General features: G+C 44.3%; 1 protein-coding gene across 5 annotated transcripts in view; it reads left to right on the forward strand.

Moving 5' to 3' along the window:
* The window catches only part of CYFIP2 (cytoplasmic FMR1 interacting protein 2), a 134,291-nt gene that overhangs the window by 80,608 nt on the left and 38,884 nt on the right, over positions 1 to 14,799 (forward strand). For all 5 annotated transcript variants that reach the window (XM_019027387.4, XM_004042898.5, XM_055387217.2 and 2 more), the window contains 3 exons: positions 12,208 to 12,351; positions 13,485 to 13,575; positions 14,665 to 14,795. In XM_019027387.4, coding sequence (XP_018882932.1) covers positions 12,208 to 12,351; positions 13,485 to 13,575; positions 14,665 to 14,795 — 366 coding nt within the window. The remainder of the gene's footprint in view (positions 1 to 12,207; positions 12,352 to 13,484; positions 13,576 to 14,664; positions 14,796 to 14,799) is intronic.

The following is a 14,799-nucleotide window of genomic DNA, read 5'->3' on the forward strand; positions in this document are numbered from 1 at the left end:
GTTCCTCTGAACACAAGTGTCCCAAGAAACTGCTTCCCAATCAATCAGTTGGAGTTGACGCCAGAAATGGAAACTGTTTGCTGCTCCTGGATTGAATCATCCCCAGCGTTCCTTTCCTTTCAAGAATCCAGACTGCTTGCCTCCCCTTTTCTCATAAAGGGCCGTCTGGCTTTGAGGTTCCATCCCTTCCTGTTCCTTTCAACCTTGTAAGAACCCATTGCCACCATTCTATTGAGGAGATCACAGGGTGTGTCTGGAATAGAGGGTGGAAAGTAGTTCAGATAGATGTAGACCTGAATAAATTTATACAAATTATATGTTTTTAAAAGTCAGCTTTTCTCTTCTTGGTTCTTGGCCAAAGTATCCAAGTTAACCCATGAAGGTCTCTTTCTGATTCACATTAATGATAAAAGATTAGGAAGAAAGCCAGGCACAGCGGCAGTGGTGTGCACCTGTAGTCCCAGCCACTTGGGAGGCTGAGGTGGGAGGATCACTTGAGCTTAGGAGTTCCAGACCAGCCTGGGTAACACAGAAAGACTTTTTCCCTTGGAAAAAAAAAAAAAAAAGCCGCCTTGGTGAGTTGTGACCCTACCCTTGACCAAAGGTCTCCGGGAGGCTTGGAGTCTCGGGAACTCGGGAACAAGCCAGTGTTCCTTGATCAGAAAGTTGCTCTGTGGCTTGCCCATGGCATTCAGTCTTCCCAGGCGCCTGTCTTAAATCTGCAGCAATGCATGCAGCATGTCTCTTCCCATGCGAGCACAGCCAGGTCAAGTGCTAATGGTGAGTCCCCACAGAGCATAAAAGCATCCTCCCCACAGAAAGGCCACGCAGCTGTTTGCAGATGCCCTTTGAAAAGGTTATTTTGCGGGGAGTAAAAATACCAGAGTTAAGGGGTCTGGGGAGGAACAAGGTAGAACTCAAGCCTTTTTCCACAGAAAATTGGAATTTATTTTTAGTATTCTTGGATGACGTTTTTAACCTTGAGAAATTTTCCTCTGTGGAATTAAGATACTCAGAGAATGTGAGGCCTCCAAACCCTCTTGTTTCACAGTCCTGGGAGAAGACATGGCATTCCTCAGGCCACTTGACTGATGAGTGGCAGAGCTGCCAGTGAAATGGGGTGGGGCCCCAGACTCGGAGGCCAGGGTTCATCCCGCTCCTCTGAGCTGTCGACGCTCGCCAGCAGCACCCAGAGGAGCCAGTGCAGCCGTTTGTGAAGGAGATAAAGTATCTGGGACACCTGCCCCAGGACATTACACCCCAGCCAGGCTCACACTTTCTCCATCATCAGGGACAATTCCTCCAGAGTCTGTGCAAGTTGTAGCCTCTTCGCTATCAGGCCAGGTGAGCCCCAGCTAGTTGACATCAGTAGTAAATTACTGCCAGAGGAAATCAGCTAGGAGCAGTGTTCTTCCACCCTTCCTGAAGGTGGCAGTGAAGGGATAACATGGGGCAAGCCCCAGTCCCAAAGCTGGATTGGCACATGGGGAAAGTGACTGGCTTACAGAGCACGCCCTGGAATTCCCAGGCTGGAGTGCAGTGGCACGGTCATGGCTCACTGCAGCCTTGACCTCCCAAGGCTCAGGAGATCCTCCTGCCTCAGCCCCCTCAAGTAGCTAGGACTACAGGCCTGCACTACCACCCCTGGCTAATTATTATTATTTTTGAGATGGGGTCTCGCTCTGTTGCCCAGGCTGAAATGCAGTGGCAAAATTGCGGCTCACTGCAACCTCTGCCTCCCGGGTTCCAGTGATTCTCCTGCCTCAGCCTCCCGAGTACCTGGGACTACAGGTGTGCACCACCATGCCCAGCTAATTTTTGTATTTTTAGTAGAGACGGAGTTTCACCATGTTGGCCAGGCTGGTCTTGAACTTCTGACCTCAGGTGGTTCACCCACCTCAGCCTCCCAAAGTGCTGGGATTACAGGCGTGAGCCACTGCCCCACGCCTCACCTGGCTAATTTTTGTATTTTTAGTAGATATGAGATCAGATAGTTGCTCTGTGGCTTTCCCATGGCATTCAGTCTTCCCAGGGGCCTGTCTTAAATCTGCAGCAATGCATACAGCATGCCTCTTCCCAAGAGCTAGTGGTGAGTCCCCACAGAGCATAAAAGCACCCTCCCATTGCAGTGAACCAAGATCGCACCACTGCACTCCAGCCTGGGCGGCAGTGGAAGACTTCATCTCAAAAAAAAAAAAAGCATCCTCCCCACACCGTGTTGCCCACACTGGTCTCGAACTCCTGGGCTCAAGCAATCCGCCCACCTTGGCCTCCCAAAGTACTGGGACTACAGGCATTAGCCACCGTGCCTGGCCAAATTCCCTCACTTTATGTATTTATTTATTTATTTACTTATTTCAGTTTTTTTTATTTCAATAAATTTTGGGGGAACAGGTGGTTTTTGGTTACGTAGATTAATTTTTTAGTGGTGATTTCTGAGATTTTGGTGCACCCATCATACGAGCAGTATACGCTATGCCCAATGTGTAGTCTTTTATCCCTCTCCCTCCTCCCACCCTTCTGAGTCTCCAAAATTCATTGTGTCATTCTTAATGCCTTTCTGTCCTCATAGCTTAGCTCCCACTCAAGTGAGAACATAATCATGTTTGGTTTTCCATTCCCGAGTTACTTGACTTAGAATAATGGTCTCCAACTCCATCCAGGTTGCTGCAAATGCCATTATTTCATTGCTTTTTATGGCTGAGTAGTATTCCATGATGTATACATGCCACATTTTCTTTATCCACTCATTGATTAGTGGGCATTGGGCTGGTTCCATATTTTTGCAGTTGCGAATTGTGCTGCTATAAACGTGTGTGCAATATCCTTTTCGAATGATTTCCTTTCCTCTGGGTAGATACCCAGTAGTGGGATTGGTGGATCAAATGGTAGTTCTCACTTTTAGTTCTTAAAGGAATTTCCACACTGTTTTCCATTATATTTGTACTGGTTTACATTCCCACCAGCAGCGTAAAAGTGTTCCCTTTTCACCACATCCACGCCAACATCTATTATTTTTTGATTTTCGATTATGGTCATTCTTGCAGGAGTAAAGTGATATCGCATTGTGGTTTTGATTTGCATTTCCCTGATCATTAGCGATGTTGAGCTTTTTTTTTTTATGTTTGTTGGCCATTTATATATCTTCTTTTGAGAATTGTCTGTTCATGTCCTTAGCCCACTTTTTGATGGGATTGTTTGTTTGTTTTTCTTACTGATTTGTTTGAATTCCTTGTAGATTTTGTGTATTAGTCCTTTGTCAGATGTATAGTTTGCAAGGATTTTCTCCCCCTCTGTGGGTTGTCTGTTTACTCTGCTAATTATTTCTTTTGCTATGCAGAAGTTTTTTAGTTTAAGTCCCATTTATTTATCTTTGTTTTTGTTGCATTTGCTTTTGGGCTCTTGGTCATGAAGTCTTTGCCTAAGCCAATGTCTAGAAGGGTTTTTCAGATGTTATCTTATAAAATTTTTATGGTTTCAGGTCTTAGATTTAAGTCTTTGATCCATCTTGAGTTGAATTTTGTATAAGGTGAGAGATGAGGTTTCAATTTCATTCTTCTACATGTGGCTTGCCAATTATCCCAGCACCATTTGTTGAAAAGGGTGTCCTTTCCCCGCTTTATATTTTTGTTTGCTTTGTCAAAGATCAGTTGGCTGTAAGTATTTGGCTTTATTTCTGGGTTCTCTATTCTGTTCCATTGGTCTATATGCCATTTTAATGACATTACCATGCTGTTTGGTGACTATAGCCTGATAGTATAGTTTGAAGTCGGGTAATGTGATGCCTCCAGATTTGCTCTTTTTGCTTAGCCTTGCTTCGGCTGCGTGGGCTCTTTTTCAGTTTCATATTCATTTTAGCATTGTTTATTCTAGTTCTGTGAAGAATGATGATGGTACTTTGATGGTGGGAATTGCATTGAATTTGTGGATTGCTTTTGGCAGTGTTGTCATTTCCACAATATTGATTCTACCCATCCATGAGCATGGGATGTGTTTCCATTTGTTTGTGTCATCTGTGATTTCTTTCAACAGTATTTTGTAGTTTTCCTTGTAGAGGTCTTTCACCTCCTTGGTTAGATATATTCCTAACTATTTTAATTTTTTTGCAGCTATTGTGAAAGGGGTTGAGTTCTTGATTGGATTCTCGGCTTGGTCAGTGTTGGTGTATAGCATGAGCCTTTAGGGTTTTCTAGGTATACAATCATATCATCAGTAAACAGTGACAGTTTGATTTCCACTTTACTCACTTGGATGCCCTTTATTTCTTTCTCTTGTCTTACTGCTCTAGCTAGGACTTCCAGTACTATGTTGAATAGAAGTGGTTAAAGTGGGCACCCTTATCTTGTTCCAGTTCTTGGGGGAAATCCCCCACTTTAAAAATGAGAATATTATAATGCCTGCCTTGTAGTGTTATTTATAACAGATGAACCCATGTCTGTAAAGTCCTGGGCTTACGAATAGTAGCTGTTATTATTAAGAAGAAAAGGTCAGTGGTTCAGAGCCATTTCCTGAGTTGGTCATAGCTTCATCCAGAGGCTATAATGAGCAAAGTTTACACCCTGAATTGCATAGCACTTCCTTGCTTTTCCTCTCTTAACTCACTTTTATTGGTTTTATTTTTTAATGTGTATGCTCATTGTACATAAATAATATTGAAAAGTTCAAAGATGACAGTAAAACTCATACAACTCAGAAACTTGGGAACTTTTTCTGCATTTAACATGTGTGTTCTCGTTTTACAAACCACATGACAACTCCTTGAGATCGGCCTTCTTATCACCATTGTACAACGGGAGAGACTGAAGCTCAGCAGGGCCGGCTTGGCTGTTCTCACAAAGCAAGGTCCTGGCAAACAATGGTGTAAGCCTGGGCCTGTTGGCCACTAGAGCTGGAGATCCTGGCTGGCCTCTTTGATGCTCTGCTGCTCTGCTTATACCATCCTGTAACCTGTGATTCTTCAGTCCATAGTAGCCCTTTGCTTTGTGATTAGCTTCCCTTGAGAGGTAGGGCCAGGACTTCACAGTATGGTGGACTCCAGAATGCTGAAGCGGGTGAAGAACTAAAAGCTCTTACAGAGAACATCTAACCACCTGATGTGGTAGCGTCAGGGAAGACATCAACTCATTTGGAGAAATATGACCAGCAAGTGTTTCCTCTTCTGAACAGGCCCTACTCTGTAAGTTCTTCTGTCCAAGAGCTCTGTCACTTAGAGATGATGCTCAATAAAACAAAACTTTAACAACTGGTCAAGTAATCAAAATTAATATATGAATCAAAACTTTAAGAATATATTCTCTAAATAAAGTAAATTATATAGAGTCTATCCTAAAACTGCCTTCCAAGTGACATAGATTGTGGCATAAAGCATTCATTCAATTATTCCCATAACTTCCTGGTAATTTTTTGGCCCTTAGAAATTGTTGGTGTGATCTGTTTGGCCTGGTTGTCACAAGCCCCCATCTGAGGCACAGTTTGACCTCAGGCAAATGCATCATACTGTCATACTGTCACAGTGCCTCCCTTGTTAAATCATATCCTTAGGACCCAGAACCCAGTGCTTTGCTGCAGCAAGCTGGGCACAGCTCAGCTGGGTACACACCTGGATGCCAACACTGACCGCCTGGGCTGACCAGGGGAATCTTGGTCCCTGTGACACCACCACCAACAGCACCTCCCACTTCCCTGCCACCACCCCACCCTTCTGTCTGCATGGTACCACTTCTACAAGGTAGTTTACCCACCAGTCCAGAAGGCTTTTGTGATTTTGGCAACCAATACATATGGAATTTCCTATGCAGAATTTCATCTTGTATCTCACCCCAGACAAGTCACTTCATTACACTTGGGATTCAGATTCCACTTCTGCTAAATGGGGATACTTGCACTGCCTTACCTGGTTTAGAAGGCTGAGAATGGTTCCCAGAGACATCAGGTCCTAATCCTGGAACCTGTCAATGTAACTTTCTTTGGAAAGAGGTCTTTGGAGATGTGATTAACTGGAGGACCTTGAGATGGGAAGATAAACCTGGATTATCTTGGGTTATGCTGGGTCCTACATGCTATCATAAGTGTCATAAGGGAGAAGCAGAGGGAGCTTACACATGTAAGAGGAGAAGGCCATACGAAGACCCAGCAGAGAGATGGGAAGATTGGAGTGGTGCAGCTGCAAGCCGGGGAATGCCGCCAGCCTCCAGTAGCTGAAGAGGCGGGAAACAGATCGTCCCCTGCAGTTTCTGGAGGGAATGTGGCCCTGCCGACACCTTGATTTTGGCCTAGTGATACCAGTTTGGATTTCTGGCTTCCAGAAGCCTGAGAGAATACATTTCTGTTGTTCAAAGCCACCAAATTTGTGGTAATTGTTAGAGCAGCCACAGAAAACAATGTGGGCGGCTATGACGGAATTCGTATGTGAAAAATTCAGAGAAGCTTGATATACTTGTGTGTCATCACATGAGTACTGATTATCAAGAAAAGTGATGACATTGGTTCCCTTCAAAAGTTTTAGCATCTCTGAGTGTGACAGTGTTGATGTGATCTCAGAGCCGGAAGGTTCGGCTCCTGTTCCCCTGCTTGCCTTTTCCAACGCACCTTATTCATAGCCCAGGAGAGAAAGGAGCGTCATTTCTTGAGATCTGCATAGCAGCTCTTTGGATCTTTCAGCCTCTGAGCTGAGAAGGCCAAGAAGGAACCCAGATGTTGGAGACCCAGCCCTATGCCACCCCAAATGTCAAGAACAGACAGACAGACACATAGACACATTAGTAGTTTTACCCAAGCGTTTACAATGGATTTGATCCTGGAACTGAGAATTGATCAGTCCTTGGCACTGTCTTGCTCTGTGATCTTCCCGACAAGGACGATGCTGCTGTTTTATTTTTGCTCTCGCCTTTATTTACCTGCAGTGATTTTAGGGAATTGAGCTGCAGCCATTCCACCTAAATTAGAGAGCTGTGTTTGTGTTTGCGGGCTGATGATATCCATTAGAGAAATTGTAACAAAAATAGGAAATTAGGAACAGTTTAATTCCTCTTGGGATCTCTGAAAACAGCAATTGTGATTCCATAGAGCAGAGATGCAAATTGCTTACAAATTCAGTTTACCAAGTAAACAGGCCTTACTGTTTGAAGTGGCTGGCCGTGTTTACCATCTGATGAGATAGAGGCCTATCGCAATGGTTAGATGAAAAGTCTATATACAACATTTAAACATGGCTAAAATGGTGAATTTTATTTGTATATTTTACCACAACATTTTAAAGTTCATCTACAGATAATATTACAGTGCCCAGGATCTGCCGGATTAAACTCACCATATTTTTTTCTCTCCTTAAAAATACTTTTTTGCTTTTTTTAAGAAAATGCAGGTCTGCGTCACACAGTAATAACATGGCTCTAATTCCTGAATCAGGGTTGTTTATTTCTTGAGATCTCATAAATCTATCTATTTTGTGTAGTGTGGATTTAAATAAGCTTGATTTTAAGTGAGCCATCCTAACCAGGCAGGATACATAATTAGTTTCCTATGAGGCCCATTGATTGGAACCTATCAGTTAGCAGAATTGGTTCAATGGCAAGTTTCCAATGGCTCATGTCATGTTGCATTCTTGTTTTTCTTTGCCAAGCCTCAGAAAATGCCCAGGCTCCCCTATTCCCACATTTTCTCAATAGGGCCCAGCCTCCTATTGAGCCAGCAGGTCAGATGGGTGCCCTCTGGGGATGAGTGTGCGTGTACTTTTCAGCATGCGTGTGCATTTCTTCTTGCATGTGTGTGGTATATTTGGGGGAATGAGGGGTCGGGGGAATTTTTTTTAATCTTAGGAGGAGGATTTGAATTCTCCTCATTTCATGCTGGTCCTTCTCACATGAAATGCATCTTGGACCATCAACTGAAGCCTAAACTCCCAGTCTAGACCAGAATCCAAGACTGACATAGGAATGTCAATCAGGGGCCTCCAAAGTGAACCGAGTGGGTGTGTAGGGGGCATTTTAAAAATCCTTACGTGGTAAAACAGTTCCAATACTATTCTCCTCCTCTGCCTAGATCTGGGAATTCCTGCTGAACAGTTTCCGTATATGTAAATGTGTATTTATTTGTGCTTGCCAGGAAGTGTTCAGGGAAGCTTGGTACTAGAAGCTCCTTGGGTGGCGGTGAGGGTTTAGGACACCACTCAGAAGGATGAGCGTCCAGGAAGAATGCGTTTCAGCTTGATCCTCTAGAGGGAGCACATCTATCCCCACCTCCAGCCCTTGATGGGACCCCTTATAACAACCCTGTTGTTATAAGATACCTGCAGTGAGGAGGGACTCCACCCAGTACAATCTGTTACTGAACATCTCCCATTTTTATGATGTTCTTAATGTTGAATAAAATGCATTTTTTGGTGCATTCTATCAACTAGTCCTGGCTCTCACCTCTGTCCTATCACTTTGTGGGGTACATGCTGTGTTGCATAAAATTACCCCCCACATATGCACTCCCCTATTTACAATCAGAGAATCGTAGCTGTCACCAAAGCTGCTGGGGGAAATTCGACCAGAAAGCTGTGTTTTTGTCTTTATTTACCAAGTCATCAAACAAAATAATATTAATAGCTATTATTTCAGTGAGCGTTTCCAGTGTGCCAGGCACCATGCTGACTGCTTTATATATGTGATCACATTTAAACCTCAAACAACCCTATTGGATTTGGTATTATCATCTCTACTTAGGGGAAATTAAGGCTAAGAGGGTTTAGGTAATTTGCCCAAGAGCATCTAACTAGTATATTTACAGACCTAGAATTTGAACTGAGGTGTGCCCACCCCAAAGCCCATCCTATGGACTCAGACAAGCTAGAAAAGAAGTCAGAGAATCAGACAGAAAAGTAGATGATTGCTTTTTGTCACCTCCAGTGATATCCATTAGAAAGCTGCCTGCTACTCAGAAATTCCTTTCTGCAATATTTGAAAAGGGGACAAACAAGAATGTGCTGAGAGCTTTGCTGGGTTTACAGGAGAAGCCTAGAGTCCCTGGTGTGGGTGGAGAATGAGAAGGCTGTCAGGGCAGTCCATGAGCACTATGTTCCCATGGCTGTGAGCACAGCCAGGTCTTTGTCACCTGGTGCCTGTGCTGGCTGAAGCTGCAGCCCTCTTCAGGAGACAATTTAAAGCATGTTTCTGCTTTTTAACCTTTGAAAATCATGTTGGGAAGGTGAATTAAGCTATGACATAGCTCAGTGGGATTTTTAAATTTACTTTTTTATTGAAGTATAGTCATATTCAGTAAGATGCACTGTCTTTGTCAGTTCAGCCTGCTATAACAAGAATACCATAAGCTGAGTGACTTGAGTAACAAACATTTATTTCTCACAGTTCTAGAGGTTGAGAAGTCCAAGATTAAGGTGCCAACAGATCCAGTGTTTGGTTAGGGCCCACTTCCTGGTGTGCAGATGGCCCCTCTCCTCACTGTAGGCTCCCATGCATAGAGGAGAGAGAGACAGCAAGCACTCTTGTCTTTTCTGATGAGGGCACTGATCCCACTCATGAGGGCTCCACCCTCATGGCCTGATCACCTCTCAAAGGCCCACCTCCTAATACTATCATATTGGCGGTTAGGATTTCAACACAAAAATCCTAATTTGTTTGTGATTAAGATTCCAAATCCTAATTTGGAAGGGACGCATTCAGTGCACACAGCACAGATCATAATTGTATGTACAGTTCTGTGAGTTTTGACAAACACATCTATGTAGTCAACAGCCCAATCAGCATGTAGAGCTTTTCCATCACCCTAGGAAGTCCTCTCATGCCCCTTTCCAGTTAGTCTCCTCCTCCCACCAGAGGTAAGCCATGGCTTGTTTGGTGATTGCTATGTATTCATCATCTCCAGAGAGGGAAACAGGAGAATACAGAGTGGGGCTTTGCTAACAGGGCAAAAACTAAGCTGCACTCGCTTAGAAGAGTACACGCCTCCTAGCATTTTGCATATCCTACATGCCTTAGTCACCTCAACCTAGTAGTCCTGGCCCCATTTGACAGGGTGGCCTGTGACAGAGGCACTCAAATAGATTTGCTCCACACCTAGAAAATGACATGGCCTGGCCCCACTGTTAGCTAAATCAACTCAGCAAGTCACACACTCCCAGGATTTGCTGAACATCAGCTTCAGTGAACATCATACTCTTAAGTCAGTTCCATTTTCTCCCTATGTAAGCTATTACTGGCCCATACGTTTCGAAGCTAAATACAATAAGTACCTCCCCTAGGTTCAGGGAGAGTTTGCTGTGACAGCTTCTCAGTGTCATGTACAAAATTTTGCTCCTTCTCACGTTCCAGGCCTCCAAATATCTAGGCATGAGCTCACCAAGTGAACTATTACTGAACCTGGTGAATGAGTGGGTGTTCTGATTCTTCACAAGTCCTTGCTATTAGTGGGCACTCTAATTGTGTTCTTCACGGATCCTTGTTATTAGTGCATACTTGTGATGCTTGTTTTGTAAAGTTTAGAATAATTCATACATACGTACCTAATTCAAAACTTAGACTGAACTCAATTAAATATTTTCTTGATGGCTCCAAAGAGAGTTGAAAATCTTGCAGTACTCCAAAAGCATCATTAGAATTTCCATTTAACTGATGTATAATTTCTAACTAGCTAGCTAATAGAGAATTTCAGTGAATGGAATATCTTATGTGGTCATCCCATAAATTGCATGTTCCATGTACAAGATTTTTGCAATTCCAGTTGGGAGAACTACACTCAGAACTAAGTTTTGGGCTGGGTGCAGTGGCTCATGCCTATAATCCTAGTACTTCGGGAGGCCGAGGTGGGAAGATCACTTGAGGTCAGGAGTTTGAAACCAGCCTGGCCAACATGGTGAAACCCCACCTCTACTAAAAATACAAAAAAAATTAGCTGTGCATAGTGGAGGGCACCTGTAATCCCAACTACTTGGGAGGCTGAAGCAGGAGAATTGCTTGAACCCCAGAGGCAGAGATTGCAGTGAACCGAGATCGCACCCCTGCACTCTAGCCTGGGTGACAGAGCAAGACTCTGTCTCAAAAAAAAACAAAGAAAAAAACCTAAGTTTTGAACTGAAACCTTATGTAAAAAACTGAGTATCATTTATATAAGAATTCAACTTCCAAAATACACCATGATAGGTGGAGCATGGGCTTTGGAATCAGCCGTACCCACTTCAGGTGAGTGCAGGCTTTTTCCCACCTAAGCCTCAGTTCCCTCATCTGTGAAATGGGGCTAATAATGATATAGATCACATAGATTTGTCGGGTGGATTAAACAATAGTGCACCTGGAGGGTTTCACAAAGCCTGGCATTAGGTGCTCCGTAAGCAGCAGCATTTCCAGAACAGAGCGTTAGAGTCAATGATAACTTTTCATTCTCACCAACCAAGTGAGACCAGTTTAGGGCCCTATAGCTTGGTTGCATATACTCAAAGATCTTAAAGAGATCCTTCAAATTCAGTTATGATGTCTCATGGGGTTCAGCAGACAATGGTGGTGGCCAGGTCTGTGGGTCCCCAGCCAGCATCAAGCCAGAGCAGCTCCGTTTTGCCTGCTTCACATATGAGGTTCTGTGGCATCTTTCCTTTGGATTGCTGCTCTTAAAGTTGGGAAACCACTGACTTAATCCAACCCCTCATTTCATAGATGTGGAAACTAAGGCTTGAAAACTGTAGGTGGTTGTCCCATGCACTCAGCAGAGATCTCCTGACTCCCAGGCCTATGTGTTCCCAGGACCCTGCCTGTCATAGATGGAAACAACTAACAGTAGAGGAAAGATGACAATGTTGAACCAGCTGTTGAGTTTTCACTTGGTTCTTCCAGCCAATGTCTAGTACTAGTAATGTCTCTTAAGAAAGATATCGGCTGTTTATCTTTTCCCCCATGGCTCAATTTGTAAAACTCCTGGTTTGGGTGTGGAACGTCATGGGTGGCAGGAATCCCTGTAAAAGGGGTATTTGCTTGGAAGCCCTTTATCCTCTTCTGCTAGGGAGTGGCTGCTCCATCTGGTGACTGTGCGCCATCCTGTAGTCATTGACCACACTTCTCTCTATGACCACCATTTTGCAAACATATTCATGGGGCTCCAGTGAGCACGCTTGTAACACTGGGTTCCTAATGCTTCTGTCAGCAGAACATCTGCCAGGACTCCACCAGTGTCCATTCAGTAGTCAGGCACTTATTTGCCACTACCTCTGTTTTCCAGCCTCTCAACATTGCCTACAGCCACATCTACAGCTCCTACAGGAATTTCGTGGGGCCACCTCATTTCAAGACTATCTGCAGACTCCTGGGTTATCAGGGCATCGCTGTGGTCATGGAGGAACTGCTAAAGATTGTGAAGAGCTTGGTAAGGAAAGGCCTCAGTGTGGCTTGAGATATGCCCATGTGGGTTTGACATAAACAAAGTTTGCTTTTACTTTTTACCTGGCCTGTAAAAACAAATCCCAGGCAGTGCAGCTCTACCTGTAGAAACCACTCAAGGAGTTCCCTTGCCCATATCCCTGGATTGGTCTTACCTATCATTCTGTTACATTTCTGTGCACATTTTGACCTATAGCTGTGCTCCTCATTTTCTGACCCCCAGACTCCTTGTATTTGATGACTGAACTCAGAAATCCTGATTTTGTCCTTCAGCGCTTGCCACTGACTGCTCAACCTCCCCAGCTGTGCTCCATTATCTAATTTGAGCAGGGCAAATTCATGACACATGTGCTGCCATTTTCCACACCCTTACCCATGGCAGACATCTCTAATCAGTCACCATGCTTCTTTCCCTTGGGATTTCTTGCTGAACACTGCTCCCCATACTGCACTGGCTTTAAGAGAGTTCTGTATCCCTTTACCACTATTCTGAATCTGCCCCAAATATGGTCATCTGAATTTCATTTAATTTCCTGCAACACTGCTGAAGGCCAAAACATTTAAGATGTTTATGAAAATTTCAAATGATGAAAGAGAAAGTAATATATAACCAGGTCAGGAATAGCAAATAGGATTAATCTGCTAACTCCAATTCTTTGGCAGTAGCTTTGTGGAACCATGGGTTGTTACAGATTGTGGAGCTAAATCCAGAGTAAAACAAGAAAATGTGGTAATTGATTAAAGATGTCTGCCTTGGGCACAGGAGGGATGAACGTGCCATGAATTTTCCAGGCTGAAATTAAATAGCATGTTTCAGTCTCCACAATTTCCTGGCTCCATTTCATTTTAGCTCTTTGTCTGAATCTGCTATAAGCATCCTCAGCCCCAGGAAAGACCCTACACCTAGAAATGTGCCCTCCTTGAAGTCTGTAAGCCCAAGACAATGAGAGAGCTCCTTTTTCAGTCTTATAAAGGCTTATTTTCCCTTATAAAGGTCAAAGGGACTGTTCCCTGCCTTTAGGCAAGAGCCTGCCCCATCCTCTCAGAGGTCTCAGCATAACCTCCATACCCCGCATAGCCCAGAATTCAGCCCACTCATCTGTACTCTTCTTTTGTCAGCTCCAAGGAACCATTCTCCAGTATGTGAAAACACTGATAGAGGTGATGCCCAAGATATGCCGCTTGCCCCGACATGAGTATGGCTCCCCAGGTTGGTGATAGCAAAACAATCCAGACCCCTCCCATGGTGGGGAGGGAGGCTCTGACCATCCACCTTAGAGCGTTTGCTTCTCTAACATGCCAGTGAGCTGGCAGAGTACTGGCTATCCATCCTCCCCCACCACTAGCTAGATAGCCTTTTAATCCCTCTGAGCAATGTTATCATCTTGTCAGTGTAGGGAGATGATGCTTGCGGGACCTGCCTCATGGGACTGCTGGGAAGTTGGAAGAGGACAGCAAATGTGAGCGTGTTTAAATAATGCAGAGCCAGGTTATTAGAAAAGGTATTTATGAGCTCAGCACCTCCAGGAGATCTTCCTCCATCTGCATATTTGGGGAGACTGAGGCTCCAGGCAGTGGTGCCAAGTTGACATATCTAAGATAAGTCAGGAAATGGACATCTTTGCTGTTTGACCGCTGGGCAGAGAAATGATCATTTCTTTCCTTAATAGTGAACTGAAAACGGCCTGGAGAAGAGGGAAAAATGGGGACTGTGAATTGGCATCTGATGTTTCTTTCCAAAACCAAGATGTCTAGTGCTGGATCTGTGTGATTCACAATAGGAAAAAGATAAGGCTAAAATTTCTGGTGTTCAGTCCCAGCTGCCCTACTTACTACCTGTGTGACTATGGGCGTGCCCCTTACCCTCTCTGAGCCTCATCTGAAACCAGGGGTAATAGTGCCTAGTTAGTGATATTGTATTAAATGAGATATTACAGATAAAGTGCTCAGCACAATGTCTGACACCTACTAATAAATATTAATTCCTGTCATGATTAGGAATTCAGGCAACTTTGGAGGGACTGGGAAGGGTCCAATGGTGCCTCATTTGTGTGCCTGTGTTTGTGTGTGTGCATGTGTGTGCGTGTGTGTGTTCTGAAAAAGACATGAGCCAGCTACTCGAACTTTGTCCAGTACTGAGCCCTGAAAGAAATCTCTCTGGGCTGCAGGTAAGAGGGATGCGTGGTTTGGCTTTTTGCTATCCCAGAGTCAGGTCTGGGGCTGCCACTCAGTCATTGTTTCCCATAGACCCTACTGAGCAGTGTCAACTTCCCACTGACCACCCCGCTTCACCTCCCAGGGATCCTGGAGTTCTTCCACCACCAGCTGAAGGACATCATTGAGTACGCAGAGCTCAAAACAGACGTGTTCCAGAGCCTGAGGGAAGTGGGCAATGCCATCCTCTTCTGCCTCCTCATAGAGCAAGCTCTGGTAA

Source organism: Gorilla gorilla, chromosome 4, assembly GCF_029281585.2.
Source record: "Gorilla gorilla gorilla isolate KB3781 chromosome 4, NHGRI_mGorGor1-v2.1_pri, whole genome shotgun sequence".
In the NCBI taxonomy this organism is placed as follows: domain Eukaryota; kingdom Metazoa; phylum Chordata; class Mammalia; order Primates; family Hominidae; genus Gorilla; species Gorilla gorilla.